The 16199-nt window shown below is 49.4% G+C and overlaps 1 protein-coding gene across 2 annotated transcripts in view; it reads left to right on the top strand.

Annotated features, from left to right (window-relative positions):
• The window catches only part of Epha10 (EPH receptor A10), a 33870-nt gene that overhangs the window by 13534 nt on the left and 4137 nt on the right, over positions 1 to 16199 (top strand). The window contains exons 6-14 of one of the 2 annotated variants that reach the window (XM_028790133.1): positions 4209 to 4342; positions 9016 to 9054; positions 9119 to 9203; positions 9470 to 9523; positions 9705 to 9813; positions 14455 to 14513; positions 14629 to 14754; positions 15478 to 15663; positions 16133 to 16194. In XM_028790133.1, coding sequence (XP_028645966.1) covers positions 4209 to 4342; positions 9016 to 9054; positions 9119 to 9203; positions 9470 to 9523; positions 9705 to 9813; positions 14455 to 14513; positions 14629 to 14754; positions 15478 to 15663; positions 16133 to 16194 — 854 coding nt within the window. Of the gene's footprint in view, positions 1 to 4208; positions 4343 to 6849; positions 7022 to 9015; positions 9055 to 9118; positions 9204 to 9469; positions 9524 to 9704; positions 9814 to 14454; positions 14514 to 14628; positions 14755 to 15477; positions 15664 to 16132; positions 16195 to 16199 lie in introns of both variants that reach the window. The other variant, XM_028790134.1, reaches the window with a different exon arrangement.

Genomic DNA, 16199 nt, shown 5'->3' with positions numbered 1-16199 from the left:
TCATTCTTTTGTAAGTACCTTGGTGGAGAGATGTGCACACACAGGGGTGTCTGAATAATTTCTTAGCCTGCCTATGGAAATGAAAACATAACCGATATGGATTTCTTTTCACTTTCGCCTGACTGGAGCATAGTAGGCCCTTTGATCCGCACTTTCTTTTTTCATTCCTGGGGAAGTTTTCTCGGCAGCTGCTTTGAGTAGCGCTCCCTCCGTATCTCTTAACCGGATCTCTAAGCCCTGGGTTGTACATCTATTTTCTGATTCTCACATCTTGTCACTTCCTTCGTCATTTTCAGCTCTCAATCCCTCTCCTAGGATTTTGAGAGATTTCCCAGTCTACCTGGGTTTCTAGGACGCTTCTGTTCTTTATTGTCTCCGTTGAGACTTAACCCTTGCTATTGCGTTTACATTTTAAACAAGCCAAGGCCTGGGAGAGCAGCTCAGTGATGCAGTATTTGCCTGGCATGCTTGAGGCACTGGGTTTGGTCACCGGTAGCAAAGAAGGAAGAAAGGAAGCAGAGGCATGTCTAATCCCAGCACTCAAGGTCATTCTGAGCTACACAGTGACTCTGAGCTCAGTCTGGGCCACAGGAAACTTTGTCTTAAAGAATAAAAGTACGGCCAGGCATGATGGTGCACTTCTTTAATGCTGTACATGTGAGAGTCAGAGACAAGCAGAATCTCTGCTAGTTTGAAGCCTGCCTGGTCTACATAGGGAGTTCCAGGACAGCCAGGGCTACATAGAGAGACCTTGTCCTAAAAGGAAAAACACAAAAAACAAAAACAAAGAAACCAAACCAACCAAAACAAAAAAAAAGCAACTAGTATGTATTGTCACAATGTTTTATACACATGACTATCTCTATAAAACTTTTTATATATTATATGTATATTATGTATAACAAATATAATATATATAATATATTGCAGGGTCTTTTTTCATTATTTTATGTTTATGGGTGTTTCGCCTGCATCTGTGTCTGTGTACCATGCTTGTGCCTAGTAGCAGCAGAGGCCAGAAAAATGCACTGGATCTCTGGAACTGGAGTTACAGAGAGTTGTGAGGCATCATACGGGTACTAGGAATGGAACCCAGGACCTCTGGAAGAACAGCCAGTGTTCCTAACCACTGAGCCACCTCTCCAGCCCCAGGCAGGGTCTTATGTAGCTAAGACTGGGCTCTTGAGTAGCTCTGGTCTCTACCTCCCAGGTGTTGGAATTTTAGGAGTGGCCCAATCTATATAGTGCTAGGAAGCAAACTAGGGTTTCCTGTATGCTAGTCAAATGTCCAGTGAGGCTGATCAAGCCCCCACATCCCCTCTTTCGAGTCAAGGTTTCACTGTGTAGTCCTGGCTGGCCCGGAATTTGCTATGTAGATCAGGCTGGCCTCAAACTCATAGAAATCCACTTGCCTCTGCTTCTTGAGTTCTGTGATTAAAGTTTTGTGCCACCATGCCTGACCCTTTAAAAATATTTAACTTGGGGGCTGGAGAGATGATTCAGTGGTTAAGAGCACCATCTGCTGTTCCAGAGGTCCTAAGTTCAATCCCCAGGAACTACATAGTGGCTCACAACCATCTATAGCGTGATCTAGATCTGATGCCCTCTTCTGGCATGCAGGTGAACATGCAGATAGGGCACTCATACACATAAAATAAATAAATAAATCTTTAAAAAGGATATTTACTTAATTTTAAATGTATGTGTGTGCCTGCATGAATCTAAGCGTATTGCATGAACATTCATGCATGTGCCTGCAAAGGTCAGAGTGTCCGACAGCCTAGAATCATAGGCAGCTGTGAGACACCTGACCTGGGTGCAGTGAGACTCTTAACCACTGAGCAATTCTTCCAGCCACCACCCACCTTTTTTAAAAAAAATGAAACAAGGTCATACTCTTTAGCCCGAGCTAGCCTTAAGTTCATTGAAATCCTCCTGGTCAGGTGCTAGAATTACAGATATGATTACAAGATTACAAGATATCACCCTGATTCTTTTTTTCAAGACAGGGTTTTTCTGAGTAGCACTAGTCCTGGCTGTCCTGGAACTTAGAGATCTGTCTGCTGCTGCCTCTTCAATGCTGGAATTAAAGGCATGTGCCACTACATCCAGTCGAACCTCTCTCCTCTTAGCTGTCATCTTTTATTGGCTAGAACAGAAGTAAACCCAACCCTAAAGCAATGGACGGTGAAGGAAGGAATGTCTTAGAGCAGCCAGGCAGGATTAACCTGAGTAACAAACACACACACACCGCTCCTATCAAAATCAGAACTCAGTCACTAGGGCAAGGGAACTGGTGGGTCTCCCTAGAAGCTGCTCTCCTGGCAACTGGAGCCCTGATTGACTTCATCTGCAATCCACAGCTGGACAGCTGGGGCTCAGGCTGAGGTTTTAGTTTGAGTCTTAGAATATTTTTTTTGAGTGTGTGTATATATGATTGTGTGTGTGTATGATTGTGTGTATGTGTATGATTGTGTGTATGTGTGTATGTGTGTGTGTGTGTGTGTGTGCAGGCATGTATATGTGATGGTCAGAGGATACCCTCTGGTGTCCATTTTTACCTCCTTTATTTGAGAAAGAGTATCTTTGTAAGTCAGGCTAACTGTCCAGAGAGTTTCTAGTACCAAAAACCTTTATATGGTTTCTGGGGATTATGAACTCAGATTCTCATGTTTGTATGGCAAGTACTTTACCTACTGAGCCATCTTACTAGCCTTTCCTTCTCAGGGCCTATCAGCCTTTCATCTAATACATCTCTGAGGGGCCAAAATGGAACTATGTCCAGCTGTGGATGTTTTGGCCATCTGACGCTCTTGACTGACAAAGTTCAACCGTGACATTTCTAGCCTCTCCCTGACTCTGCCCCCGTCTGGGTCTCCAAAGGGCTTTACCACCTCCTAGGAAGCTCACCTCAACGTCTAAGCCAGGTCCACGTGAATTCAGCCTGCTGGGGGCAGGGGAGAGTACGCTCAGCAGCTGTGCAGTGGAGTGACAGGCTGCTATTGTCCGGCTTACAAAGACATCGCTTTTTTTTTCAAAGGGTCAGGCACTGGGGAAAAGACTAAAGGATTTTTCAAGTTATTTTTAGGATGGGAGACAGTACCGCTCTGTAAGTAGTGTAGCCTGGGGTTCACTACAGCCACGTGGATCCCTCCAGTCCCACTGGTTTTACAGAGGTTAAAAGTATGACGCTCCCTCCCTGTCCCCCATACCAACAATCAGCTGTCAGCTGTGGGTTTTGGCTCCTTCTGTATCTATAGGCCTCATTGAAATATAAGGCAGCAGAGACTGGGTCGACTGGCCAGGTATATCACGTGACACCGGAAGCCATATTCAAGCCCTTGTCAAAGGGCAGCATATGTGTTTGCCGTCTCCACCTCTACCCTTTGCTATCTGGTATCTATTTTTTTTTCTGACTCCCTGTCGTCCCGGAATCTGATGGTGCTTTTTGCACTATTTCACAGACCTCTTGCAGGTACAGGACACTGCTGGTCATCAGCCGCTCCGGCTGCTGGTGAACCTGATCAAGCCCTTCACTTTGTCGAGTCTCATCTCAAGGCCTTCATATACAATTCTTCATGTTGTGAGGCTGGTTCTCTGAGACTCCTTTGTGAATTCCTTATAGGGTTTTCCACATTAAGATCATGCCATCCCATGATGCCCTTGTGTCTTCCCATTCACGCCTTCTGTTTGTTTTTCCTGCCTGGTCACTCCGGTTAGAGTTTTTAAGCTCTATAGTGCAGTGAGTGGCATCCTGGCCTTTCTCCAGACAGAATGTTCCCAATCTTTCTCTCTTGAGTGCTGTGCTCGCAGTGGGCTTCCCACGTTTGTCCTTTATCATGTTGCGGTGATTTTCTTCTAATCCTCGATTGTCTGCAGCCATACCACCGTGAACAAGCCAATCAGGGCTCCACACTCTCTTAGGTCTTCAAACCACAGAATGAGACTGAAGGATGAGAAACAAGCAGGATGAGGAAAACTGGGAAGGCCAGCGGGGCTTCCCCTCCCAGTAGGCAATCAAAGTGAGAGAAGTCTTGGCCAGATATTCTCCCCAAACCTCTGGTCCTACCAAGACTCTGCCCCCTCAGCCCCCACAGGCCACGCCCACTTCGAACCCCCCTCCCCTGTGCATGCCCCGCCCCTTCTGCTCTCACCCAGAGCCTGTGGATAGAGGGTCCAGGAGAGCATCCCGCTCTGCTTACTCTCAGCACCCTGGGAGGAGGATGAAATCCGCAGGGACCGCGTGGAGCCCCAGAGCGTGTCGCTGTCCTGGCGAGAGCCTGTCCTTGCTGGAGCTCCCGGAACTAACAGCACAGAGTATGAGATTCGCTACTTTGAGAAGGTGAGTCCCAGCAGGAAACCGCCTAGATCCCAGACTGCCTGCCTTCCTCAGCCTTATTCCTCAGCTGTGAGGCCTCCTGAGGCCCTTCCTTCCTCCTCTCTCCTTCCTCACCCAAAGACAGCTCCAGTTCACTTCCTTAGTTTACGGTTTAGCAGAGATGAAAAGTTGGCTGTGGGGCAGGTCTGTTTTGCCTGGCTGAATTTCACAAATATGATCTGCAGACACTTTTGCAAAGGAAAGGGGCACAGAGATATCCGTGGGCCACAGGAGCACATTGCCAGGCTGGGGGTTGTGGAATATTCCGGAATGGGGGTCTTGCATTCCTGTGGCTTACTATAAAAGGGTGTAAGTGTTGCATCACTTACAAAATTCAAACATTCTTAATTATGAAATACATATATTCTGCAGGGTGTGATGGTACGCACACTTAAATCCCAGCTATTGTGAGGCAAAGGCAGGCAGATCTCTCAATTGGAGGCCAGCCTGGTCTACATAGTGAATTCCAGGCCAGCTAGGAATACATAGAAAAGCCCCGTTTAAAAAAAATAAGTAAATTGCCGGGCAGTGGTGGCGCACGCCTTTAATCCCACCACTTGGGAGGCAGAGGCAGGCAGATTTCTGAGTTTGAGAGTTCGAGGCCAGCCTGGTCTACAGAGTGAGTTCCAGGACAGCCAGGGCTACACAGAGAAACCCTGTCTCGAAAAACCAAATAAATAAATAAATAAATAAATACTCATCATCAATTCCATAGAGTTATTTTTATTTTTGAGATAGAGTCTTGCTATGTAGTTCTGGCTGACCTTGGCCTCTAGCGTGGTCAGACCACCATCCCCAGCTGTCTATATGGCAAACAGTGCCTCATGAGATATGTTTTGTTTGCTTTGAGACAGGTTCTCTCTGAGAAGCATTAGTTGGTCTGGGATTCACTATGTAGTCCAGGTTGGCCTTGAATTTATCTTGACCTCTGTCAAGATAAATCTTTCTCTGTCTCCTAATAAACCTAATCTCTGTCTCCCCAGTGCTGGGATTATATGAGTCTGGGTTGGTTTTTATAAGATACCTTTGCTGGGTTTTTGTTTGTTTGCTTGCTTGCTTGCTTGCTTGCTTGCTTTTGACAGTCGAACTATGTAGCTTTGGGATGGTCTCCAACTCACAAGGACCCTCCTGCTTCTGCCTCTTGCTGAATTTTGTGAATCTTGTCCCCATCCCCCACCCTCGCCCCAGGCTGCCTCAAATGCCCCTCCTCACAAATAGCCTTATGGCCTTCTCTTTTCTTCTTCTCCTCTTTTATTGGTAGTTTATTTATTTTTATTTTGAGATCGGGTCTTCCCGTAGCCCCAGCTAGCCTCCTGCCTCCACCTCCCACACTCTGGGAGTACAGGCATGTGGCTGCACGCCCACCTTTCTCTTCTGTGCATTTTCAATCTGCGGTTACTGTTCAGCCACAATTTGATGAATGGAGTTGTTTCCAACCCATGCTCTCTTTCCTCATCAATTTGGTGTCTTTAACTCTGAGATATGATCTTCTGCGAAATGGTGCCTCACTTTTATGCAAATTAATTCATTAAAGAGAAACTTCTTCCCCAGTGTGACAGGATTCCACTCCCTCAGCGGCATGTAAGGGCTTTGCTGAGTCAGATAATGGCTTTGATTAATAGAAGTCTGTTGGGAGCTGTGACAGTTGGGGTGCCTAGGAAAAAACAGGGTCACCAAATCACTTTTGGATGTATGGACCTGGGGGACCAGGTTGGGGAGCTGCTGGCTGAGAGGAGGGGGAGCAGGCAGGGCTACATAGTGAGTGTGGTCTTTTTCTGTATGAGGTGTATCAGTCAGCCATCCAGGTGGATTTCCTGTACATCTGGAGCTCAGATCACAGCTGTGGGTTGGAGAGATGGCATGGGGAGAGAAGTTTGAAGAGAGGAATTTTGAGTATCAGATGTACTGAGGTACAGCAAAGGTCAGACCTGAAGGATTTAAAACTGCCACCCTGGCTGGCCCTTCCTTAACAAGGGAGGGGGGAGGCTTCACAAGGGCTGTCTTAGACCTAGTATAGGAAGTAGCCACTCGCCAGTTACAGTCAATGCTCTCCTGAGTCTCCAGCTAAGGGGGTCTTTGCCCCCTGGAGTCCCAGTGCCTCATCTGTGAATTAAAACAGAGCAGAGCCACCAAGATAGCCCTTGCTCTCCTCTTTGCAAGTCAGATGACAGGGGCATGAAAAGCCTTGTGAACAGGACAGGGCAGGTGGCTGTGTGAGCCTTGCTTGTGCTCTGGCCTACCTCACACCTGGACTGCCAAGCCCCTGGTAGCTAGCACCTGGTCACCCCTGCAAAGGAAGCTCTAGCCTTTTATGGGACTGAGTCTTGAGGAGAGAGGCACTGGGGAGTCTACACTCAAGATGATGTGGGTCAGTTTCCCCTCACCTTCAACTTCAGGGTAGTCCCTTGCTTCTCACTGCCTCCAGCCCCCCAGCATCCTGGGTCTGGGCCTCACTGCTCCATCCTCTCCAGGGTCAGAGTGAGCAGAGTTACTCCACAGTGAAGACAGGGGCACCGGCTGTCACTGTCACCAACCTGAAGCCTGCTACCAGATACGTTTTTCAGATCCGGGCAGCCTCCCCAGGGCCTTCATGGGAAGCCCAGAGCTTCAGTCCAAGCATCGAAGTGCAGACTCCAGGGGAAGGTAAGTGATAGTGTGTGAGTGCTTGGAGGGTGCTGGGTGCAGGCAGCAGGTAGACACGGGGCAGGGGAGCAGGGAGACACCGGGCAGGGCAGCAGGGAGACATGGGTCAGGGGAGCAGGGAGACACAGGACTCCAGAAGGGAGCCACAGAAGAGCTTCACGTCTTTAATCGCAGAACTAGAGAAGCAGAGGCTGGCAGATCTCTGAGTTCAAGGCCAGCCTAATCTACAGAGTGAGTTCCAGGACAGACAGGGGCACATAGTAAAACTTTCTCAAAAAACAGAAAACCGAAAACATCAACAAAAGAAAACAAAAAACAAACAAAAAAACCTCCAAAACCAACCAAACAAAGAAAAAAGCCACTTCATATCTTAGTCAAAGAATTTGAGGTCCACCTTCAGTAACCCACTTGGTGTCTTCCCCGGAGCACAGGGAACCCCAACACCTGTGCCAGCTGGTGCCCCCCTCCTCAGAGCATGCCTCTTCCATCAGACATCCTGAGTCCTCCAGCCTCTTTCCTTCCAAGGTCACCTCTTTCTGGGCCTTGCTGGATCTTTCTTGCTGTTCTTCTCTCTGCCACAACAAAGATCCACCTTGGTCCGCCTTGGCACACTGTCTGGTTTTCCCCTCTAGGCTTAGCATGTGAAGCCAACTTCCCTGAGAGGGAGGAGACCAGGAAGGGACACAGGCCAATGATCTGGGCACTTGGAAAGCCTGAGAAAGGACCACTGAGAGGTGTTCAAGGCCAAATGCCTCTACACAGAACTCAAGGTTGGCAGGGATGACATCACTGAGTAGCTGAGCTGGAAGTGCACTCCTATAATCCCAGCACTGGGGAGGGAAGGAAAGGGAAACCAAGAGTTTGAGGCCAGCCTGGGCTACATGAAGTCCTGTCTCAAGAAATAAGGAAGGAAGGGAGAGAGAGAGAGAGAGAGAGAGAGAGAGAGAGAGAGAGAGAGAGAGAGAGAGAGAGAGAGAAATGGTGTCAGAAGCTCGGCTCCCTCTCTGTTGCTCACCTCGATCAATGCTGGCCCCAGCCCTCAGGGTCTCACCTCCATCTACCCTGCAGCTCACAGCAGTATTTTCCCCAACAAAGGCAGCTCCTCCTAAGAGGCACTCTGGTACCAGCTGTCAAGAAAAGAGTTCTTCCCAACCTGCTACATGACTGTAATCCAAGATAGGAAATGCTGGGAGCCCAAAGAGAGGTGAGATGAAATGTGGAGGGAGACCTGAATCAGGAGAGGTGGACAGCGCGTGTCTGGCAGGAATGCCCATCTGTGTCTGGCCTCGGACACATCCTGGGAAGAGCAGAGTACCGCATCTTGAGGCTGGGGGATATTCGAACAAGTGGAAGCGAGTAGGGAAGTCGTTTGGTAGTGGAAACCACTCGAGCCCACCTTACCACACACTGTGTGACTGGCCACACTGGTCCCCAGGCTTGAGCCAGCCTCTTCCTCACCCCAAGCCTGCTACAGACAGCCATCTTTCTACTCAGTGTCCAGTGCCTCCCCTCCTCACTAGTTCTTCTGAACCTTTCTGTCTCACACCCCTCCTTCGCATCCTGACTCCCAACCCCACAGGCTACCTCTGTCCTTTCCTCTCCAGCCAGGCAGGAATGGGCAGTTCCCTCAGCCTGGATAGTTCTTTCTCCTTAGTCTACATCCAAGATCCCCTAGCCGTGCCTCCCCAAGTTCCCTCCACTCGAAGATTCAGCTTCCATCCCGTTATCTTCTGCCTTTGTACAGTGCATCCTCCAGTTCCGTGGGTTGCTTGCCATTTTCCAGGCCCCCGTTTGTACGTATAGGCCTGGGATGCAGACTCTGTGTCTTTCAGCCTCCCAGACCGCCCCCTCTCTCTGGTTATTTTTTTTCTATAGTTAAATATTATTAATTTATTTACTATTGTCTCTCATTCTGAGCCTGTGCACTTCTTTAAGCAGCTTAGGGTCCTGTGAATGCCTGTCCAGTTTTTAAGCTGCTTTGGCATTAGGCAGAGGGTTTGGGTGACGGGTTTCAGTCTTGGCTTCACCTGGGTGTGGTGGCACATGATGTAATCTCAGCACTTGAGAGACAGAGGCAGAAGGGTCAGGAGTTCGAAGTCATCCTTGGCTACGCAAATTGGAGGTCAGCCCAGGCTACATGATACTCCATTTCAAAATAGAAACCAAAACCTCACAAAATCCTGTGTTCACATCACTTAGAAGCTATGTGATTTTGGACAAATTAGGTAATTTTCCTCAACTTGTCTCCTCTGCTTAAACTGGAGACAGTGACCCTCCCAGGACTTTTGTAGTGGTGAGGCAGGATAGTTCAGGTATGAAGCAGACTGTTTTAGACACAGGCATGCTCAGTGTTGACGTGGAGACTCCATGTTGGGAAAGGAGCTCAGAACAGAGGCTGTGACCCTGCAGAGCTTCTGGAAGTCTCTTTATTGCCTTGAAAAGCACAAGGGGAGGCCAATCCCAGCTACCTGGACTCTTGCCTCCTCTCAAAGCTGGTCTGCAGTAGAGAGGCTCTGCCTGTAGGCAGAGGTGTTTAGAACTCCAATTGCCACGGTGACTGTTGGCTACTGTGAACCAAACTGCTGAGGGATCCTCCTGGTGGCTGAGACAGAAATCTCTCTCGGTGCTTGCCCAGAATCCTAGTCCTTTGCCTGCCTCAGTCCCCTGTTTTTTTTCCCCCTAGTTGCCCCAGGGTCCAGGGACCAGAGCCCCGCAGTGGTTGTCACCGTGGTGACCATCTCAGCCCTCTTGGTCTTGGGCTCCGTGATGAGTGTGCTGGCCATTTGGAGGAGGTAGGTAGCTGGTTTCATCCTGGTGACCTGTGGTAAGTTTTGTTCCCATGTGTATAAAATATATACACACAAGTACCTATAAGTGCACCACACACACACAGAGTCAAGTTCACAGACTAAAGCACACTGCTGCATAGATCCCAATGCTGCCAGCAACCCCAGCACTTAGGTTATGGAGGGACGGAGGTCAGGAGTTCAAGCCCTACTTCAGCTACATTAGAATTTGAGGCCAGCCTGGGCCCTTGTCTTCCCCTCCCTTCAAAAAGATAGCAGTGTGGCCAGCTCGGCCCCTCCCCCACTTGCTGCTCACGCACCAGCTGCAGGCACTGCAGCTAGCTCAGCCGTGCTGGGATGAAGGGGATTTACCTCCTTAACTCATTAAATGTCAGAAGGCATCGCTGAGGATGGAATCAAGCTCCAGCTGCTTCTGTGTGATTAGGATTCTCCCAAGGCACTCGTGGGCCCCCAGCTCCTGCCCCCAAGGGATCTGAAGCCCCTTGAACACAAGTAAAAAGAAAAAGTCAGTAAGTGGGTGGGAGAGAGGGGGACAGGGAGGGAAACTCATCCGTCTGAGCCACGTCCCTCTTCTCTAAGAAGCTTGCAGGCAGAAAAATGGTGGGGAAGATGAGGGAGAGGACTGGGGGGAAGAAGGGGAGGGGCCAGGATTGATCAGGTCTGGTTGGAAGAAGATTCCATTTCCTTTGCACAAAGCAGAGACTGTTTAGCAGTGTGTATCCCCACCCTGCATACTGTTAAGCCCAGAGACCCCTGGCAGCCCCAGTCTGTGGGTTGGAGCTAGGTATAGAGGAAAAGTGGGCTGGCTGGGGAGCCACATCTCAAGGGTCTGAGCCACCTGTGGGCTAGAGGGACAGGGAGTGTTTCTTTGATACTGGCTATTTACATAGCCTTGACTAAAGCACTGCCAGTGACGGAGGAGAGATGATTGTCCTGCAGCTCTCAGAGCCATTTGTGTCTGGGCAAGGTGGGATCAGGAAGATGTGACAAGCTGGGATTAAAGGCACATGCACTGAGGAGGCAGAGGCAAGTGGAGCTGTGAGTTCAAGGGCAGCCTGGTCTACATGAGAGTTCCAAGACAGCCAGAGCACAACAGAGAGACACTGTCTCAAAAAGGGTGTTCAGGGGAGGGAGAGGAGAGGCTGGGTGAGAGTAGAGAGCTCTTTCCTGGTGGAGCTCAACTTTAGGTCCAGACTCTGGGTCTGTTGGGAAATCAGGGATGGGCAGCTGCTGGGAGCATCTCATCCTGGCTTTACCCATCAGGGCTGTGGAAGCAGGAGAGAGACAGGTGTGCTGGAGTAGGCTAGGCCAGCTGCCGGCTTCAGGACAAGCTGCCTTTCAGTGAGGAGAACCAGAGAGTAAATTACCATAGCAAGTAATGGATTTGATGGCAAGATTTTCCTTTTAAAGGTTTATTTTTAGGCATGTGTGCTTTTATTTATGGGTGAGAGGGAATGTGGGGTATGTATGTGTGGCCACACTTATTCCAACAAGGCCACACCTCCCTGATCCTTCCTAGATAGTTCCACTAACTTGAGACAAAGGGGCCATTCTCGTCCAGACCACCACCCACTGAACCTTAGTAAGTGTGTTAACCATCTGTTGCTGTGACAAAATGTACAATATAGTCAATTTATGACAAAGAAAATTGGGGGGTGTCTCACAGTTTCAGAAGTTTGGTCTGTGGCCACCTGTCTTGGTCCTGTGGGTAGCAAGTCATCATGGTAGGAGCTTGTAACAGAGGCAGCTTCTCATTGACAGCCAGGAAGCAGAAAATCAGGAAGGGACTGGGGTCACAATGTTTTCCTAAAGGGCATGTCCTCATTGACCCACTTTCTTTCTCCCAGACCACACCTCCCAAAGGTTCCAACACCTCCCTTTTTCACCTCATGCTGTGGACCAAGTCATTTAGCACTCAAGCTTTTGGGGGGACCAGTCCAAATCCACACCATAAGCCAGATGTGATGGCACACACCTTTGAGGTTAGCCTGGTCTATATATGGAGTTGCAAGACAGCCAGGACTAGAGTGAGACCCTGTCTCAAAGCAACAGATAAAGAAACAAAAATAAAACACCCACACTATATCCGTAAGATCTTTGTCAGCGTGATGTTGTTAGGCAGGGCAGTCTTTATTATGGTTTTATTACATAGGAAAAACCACCAAGTCCCATAGCCACGGCCTGGGGATGCTTGGGTGCAAGAGCTCACAATGGATTGCAAAGGGCATGTGTCAGAGTCCTCTCATGCCTTTCTCTCCTGTGACATGCCTCCCTTTTGTAAACCATTCCCCAACCCTCTTCCTTCCTTGGTAGGACCTTGCCTCCTGTGCTTTCTCCTTCCTCGGTTCCTGTGACAGCTCATCTCCTGCCCATTTCTATTCCTCTTCTGCATCTTCTTCCCGTCCCCTCACTCTAGCCCGATCATCCCCAGTTCCTCCTTTCAGGCTCCCTCATCTCCCTGGCAGAGTACATAGGCTCCTGCATTTATATTTTCGGAGCAGATCCACCTTCCATCTGATTCCCTATTGATAGATTCCTCTGCATCTCCCACCACCCAGGAGCTAGTAAATCCACGCTGTAAGCCAGATGTGGCGAGCTAAGATATCTGAACTTTCCTGTTTTGCTTGGCAGTGGCTCTTTGTGAGCTCTCTGGGTTCCTCACCCTTTCGTTCAGCAACCTGCAGTCTCCAAGCCCCATGGTCCAGCCATCTTGTTCTTCCACAGATCTCTCACTAGGATTGGCCACCCCATAGCTCAGGCTTCTGCCATCTCCTGCAGGAACTATACAGTGGCTCCCTTTTGGCTGTCAGGATCTTCTTTCTCAAATGCAAGCTGGAAAAAAAAAAACATATAAAATATTAAGTAAATCAGGGCATTCCCCTGTTCCAGGTCCCTAGGGGCTTTCCTGTGCTCCCAGAACAAAACCCAGAGCCTTCATGGGGCCCAAAGGCCTGCCTCAGGTCTCCAGATCCTGACTGCCCTGGGCTTTGCCACTGGCTCAGGAAATATCAGCCTCTTATTCCTGACAGGGTATCATGGGGCTTTGTGCCAGGAGTGTAGACTTGCACATCTCTAGAATTTTCTCAAAGCAAACCTATCAGGAACAGTGAGGGATTGAAGGGTTAGAGATCCAGGCTTCGGGTTGTCTGTGTGCTGAAGGGAGGTTGTCAGACTGCAAACCCATGGCTACAGCTGTGACTGAGGCAGCAAAAGGTGAAGAAAGTAAGTTGGGGGGGGGGGAAGAATCTTTCAGCAGGGGTGGCACGGTACGTGAAAGCACTTGCCATCAAATTTGGCGACCAGAGTTTAATCCCTGGGACCCACATAGTGGAAGGAGAGAAACTATTTCCTCAAGTTGTCTTCTGACTTCCATGGGAATGCCAATCATAGCATGTGCACACACACACACACACACACACACACAGAGGTAATTTTTTTTTTTTTTTGGTTTTTCGAGACAGAATTTCTCTATGTAGTCCTGGCTGTCCTAGAGCTCACTCTGTAGACCAGGCTGGCCTCGAACTCAGAAATCTGCCTGCCTCTGCCTCCCAAGTGGTGGGATTAAAGGCGTGCACCACCACTGCCCAGCGACAGAGGTAATTTTTAAAAAGTATTTTATTTTATTTATTGAGTGCTTTATCTGTATGTACACCTGCACGACAGAAGAGGACATCAGATCTCATTGCAGATGGTTGTAAGCCACTATTTTGTTGCTGGGAATTGAACTCAGAATCTCTGGAAGAGCAGCCAGTGCTCTTAACTGCTGAGCTATCTCTCCAGCCTGAGAGAGATAGTTTTTAAAATGTTTGAGAGAGAGAGAGAGAGAGAGAGAGAGAGAGAGAGAGAGAGAGAGAGAGAGAAGGGGGTTGTAAAATGGCTTAGTGAGCCAGGGATGGTGGTACATACCTTTAATCTAAGCATTTGGGAGGCAGAGTCAGGTAGATCTCTATCTTAGGGTTTTACTGATATGAACAGACACCATGACCAAGGCAACTCTTCTAAGGACAACATTGAATTGGGGCTGGCTTACAGGTTCAGAGGTTCAGTTCGTTATCATCAAGGCAGGAACATGGCAGCGTCCAGGCAGACGTGAGGCTGGAGGAGCTGAGAGTTCCACATCTTCATCTGAAGGCAGCTAGTGGAAGACTGTTTCCAGGCAGCTAGGAGGAAGGTCTCAAAGCCCACACCCACAGTGACACACCCACTCCAACAAGGTCCCATCTCCTAGTAGTGCCACTCCCTGGACCAAGCATATTCAAACCACCACAGTCTCTGTAGGCCAGCCTGCTCTACATAGTGAGTTCCAGGACAGCCAACACTACGTAGAGAAACCCTGTCTTGACAAATCAAATCAACCAAACAAAAAAAGATGACGTAGTGGAGAAGGGCACACAAGAACCCACAAGGTGGAAGGAGAGAACCAACTTCTGCAACTTGCCACACACACACTTAATCAATCTAAAAGTAAATTAAAAACAAAAAGAAACCAACAGGACAAGAAAGTCACTCCCCAGAAGGGGCACAGAGCTTTTCTTTCTGAAGGGACCAAGAGGTGCTGCCCTGGGCGCTGGTGAAGTGGGAAGGGCTGGGGTCGCCTGGTGAAAGGATGCCTCTGCGTCCCCACAGGCCCTGCGATGGCAAAGGAAGTGGCAACGCCCATGACGAAGAGGAATTGTATTTCCACTGTGAGTTATCTGTGCCGCATGTACCTCTGTCTTTGGCTCCTTCCCAGCTGCCACCTCCTGTTATCCCAGCAACGAGACCCCTTTCCTCAGGCTCTTTCTCTTCCTCTGTTCTCAGTCAAAGTCCCGACACGCCGCACTTTTCTGGACCCACAAAGCTGCGGGGATCCGTTGCAGGCTGTGCATTTGTTTGCCAAAGAGCTAGATGTCAAAAGCGTCACCCTGGAGAAGAGCTTGGGAGCAGGCAAGCCCCTGGACCCTAGGAGCCTGGATTCACCAGGGAGCTCCGCCCACTGGATAAACCCCACCCACCAGGCAACACCCACTGGGGAGAGTCCCGCGGTCTCTGCCACCTCTTTCCAGAAAGCTTGTCCAGTCTGTTCCCTAGGTCACTGTGGGACATCTGCACTCAGGACCTTTCTCCGGGCAGTCTCAGTTTAGTCTAACCAGGCTTTTATGGAACAGCAGGGAGAGGTTTTTCTAGTAAGCTTCGGGCCAGACACTCTTGAAATCTGATGATGGATTAACTGAGTGACTAAGAGGCTCAGCCTTTTTGGCTCTAAGCCTCAATTTCTCACCAAAAAGGGTGCTATGGGAACTCCCCCGGCTCAGGACAAGGCCTTGCTGCCTTGTTACTGTGCTCTAAGAAACGGGACTCTCCCCAGAACCCATACAACAGAAGGCAGGATGGAGCTGTAGGGCAGAATAGATACAGTCGTCTCTTGCCCCTGACTTTGCTGCGTTTAATGACCTTTGATGGGCAAGCATGTGCAAAGTTACTGTGTCTCTGTCACAGAGAAGGAGACTACGGCCAAGAGGAAAGAAAAAGACGGAGACCAAGGTTACAATGCTTCAAACTCTAGAGCTTCCCATAGCAAGCTAGAAAGGACCCCATGACCCAGAATCACATTGGTTCAGCCTACCCCAGTTGTTGTCACAGGAGTCTAAGATGCCTATTTCTTCACAGGACGATTTGGGGACCTGTGCTGTGGCTGCCTGCAGCTGCCTGGTCGCCAGGGGCTACCTGTGGCCGTGCACACTCTGAGGGATGGATGCTCAGACTCACAGAGGCTCAGCTTCCTGGCTGAGGCTCTCACCCTGGGGCAGTTTGACCACAGCCACATTGTGCGGCTGGAAGGCGTTGTCACCCGAGGTAGGCCTGGCACTGCACATCCCTGTGCTTAGCTGACTACCAGGGGATGCCCCTCTAGGCTGTGGAGTGGGCCCAAGCACAACCTTCGTTCACTTCCACACTTTCACTTTAGTGACTCAGGATGGCTCCTCTCTTGGAGTGGCTATGCTGACCCAGAATGACCTTTCCAATTTCCATGGATATTTAGAGAGTGGGTCACTGTCCCTTTGAATGATCTTTCTTAGCTGACTCCTTGCAGCTCTGACTTTGACTCTGTCCCACTATGGACAGGTTTTTTTTGTTTTTTGGGTTTTTTTTTGTTTTGTTTTGTTTTAACTTCAGCACCAGGGTGGGTGGGTGTGGGGCTGGGTGGGTGGCAAGATTAGAAATCTTGGCTTTGCTTCTGGCTGTTTTGGCTGAGATGGAGCCAGTAGGGGGCGCTGTATATAGGCAAAGGCAGCAACTTAGTGTGTCTCCATTCCTGACACAGGAAACCCCTTGATGATTGTCACTGAATACATGAACCTCGGGGCCCTTGACGACTTCCTCAGGGTGAG

The sequence above is a fragment of the Grammomys surdaster genome, unplaced genomic scaffold (genome assembly GCF_004785775.1).
Source record: "Grammomys surdaster isolate TR1022 unplaced genomic scaffold, NIH_TR_1.0 125863, whole genome shotgun sequence".
NCBI classification, from domain to species: domain Eukaryota; kingdom Metazoa; phylum Chordata; class Mammalia; order Rodentia; family Muridae; genus Grammomys; species Grammomys surdaster.
Note: the sequence above shows the minus strand (reverse complement) of the source record. Positions and strands in the feature narration are given on the sequence as shown.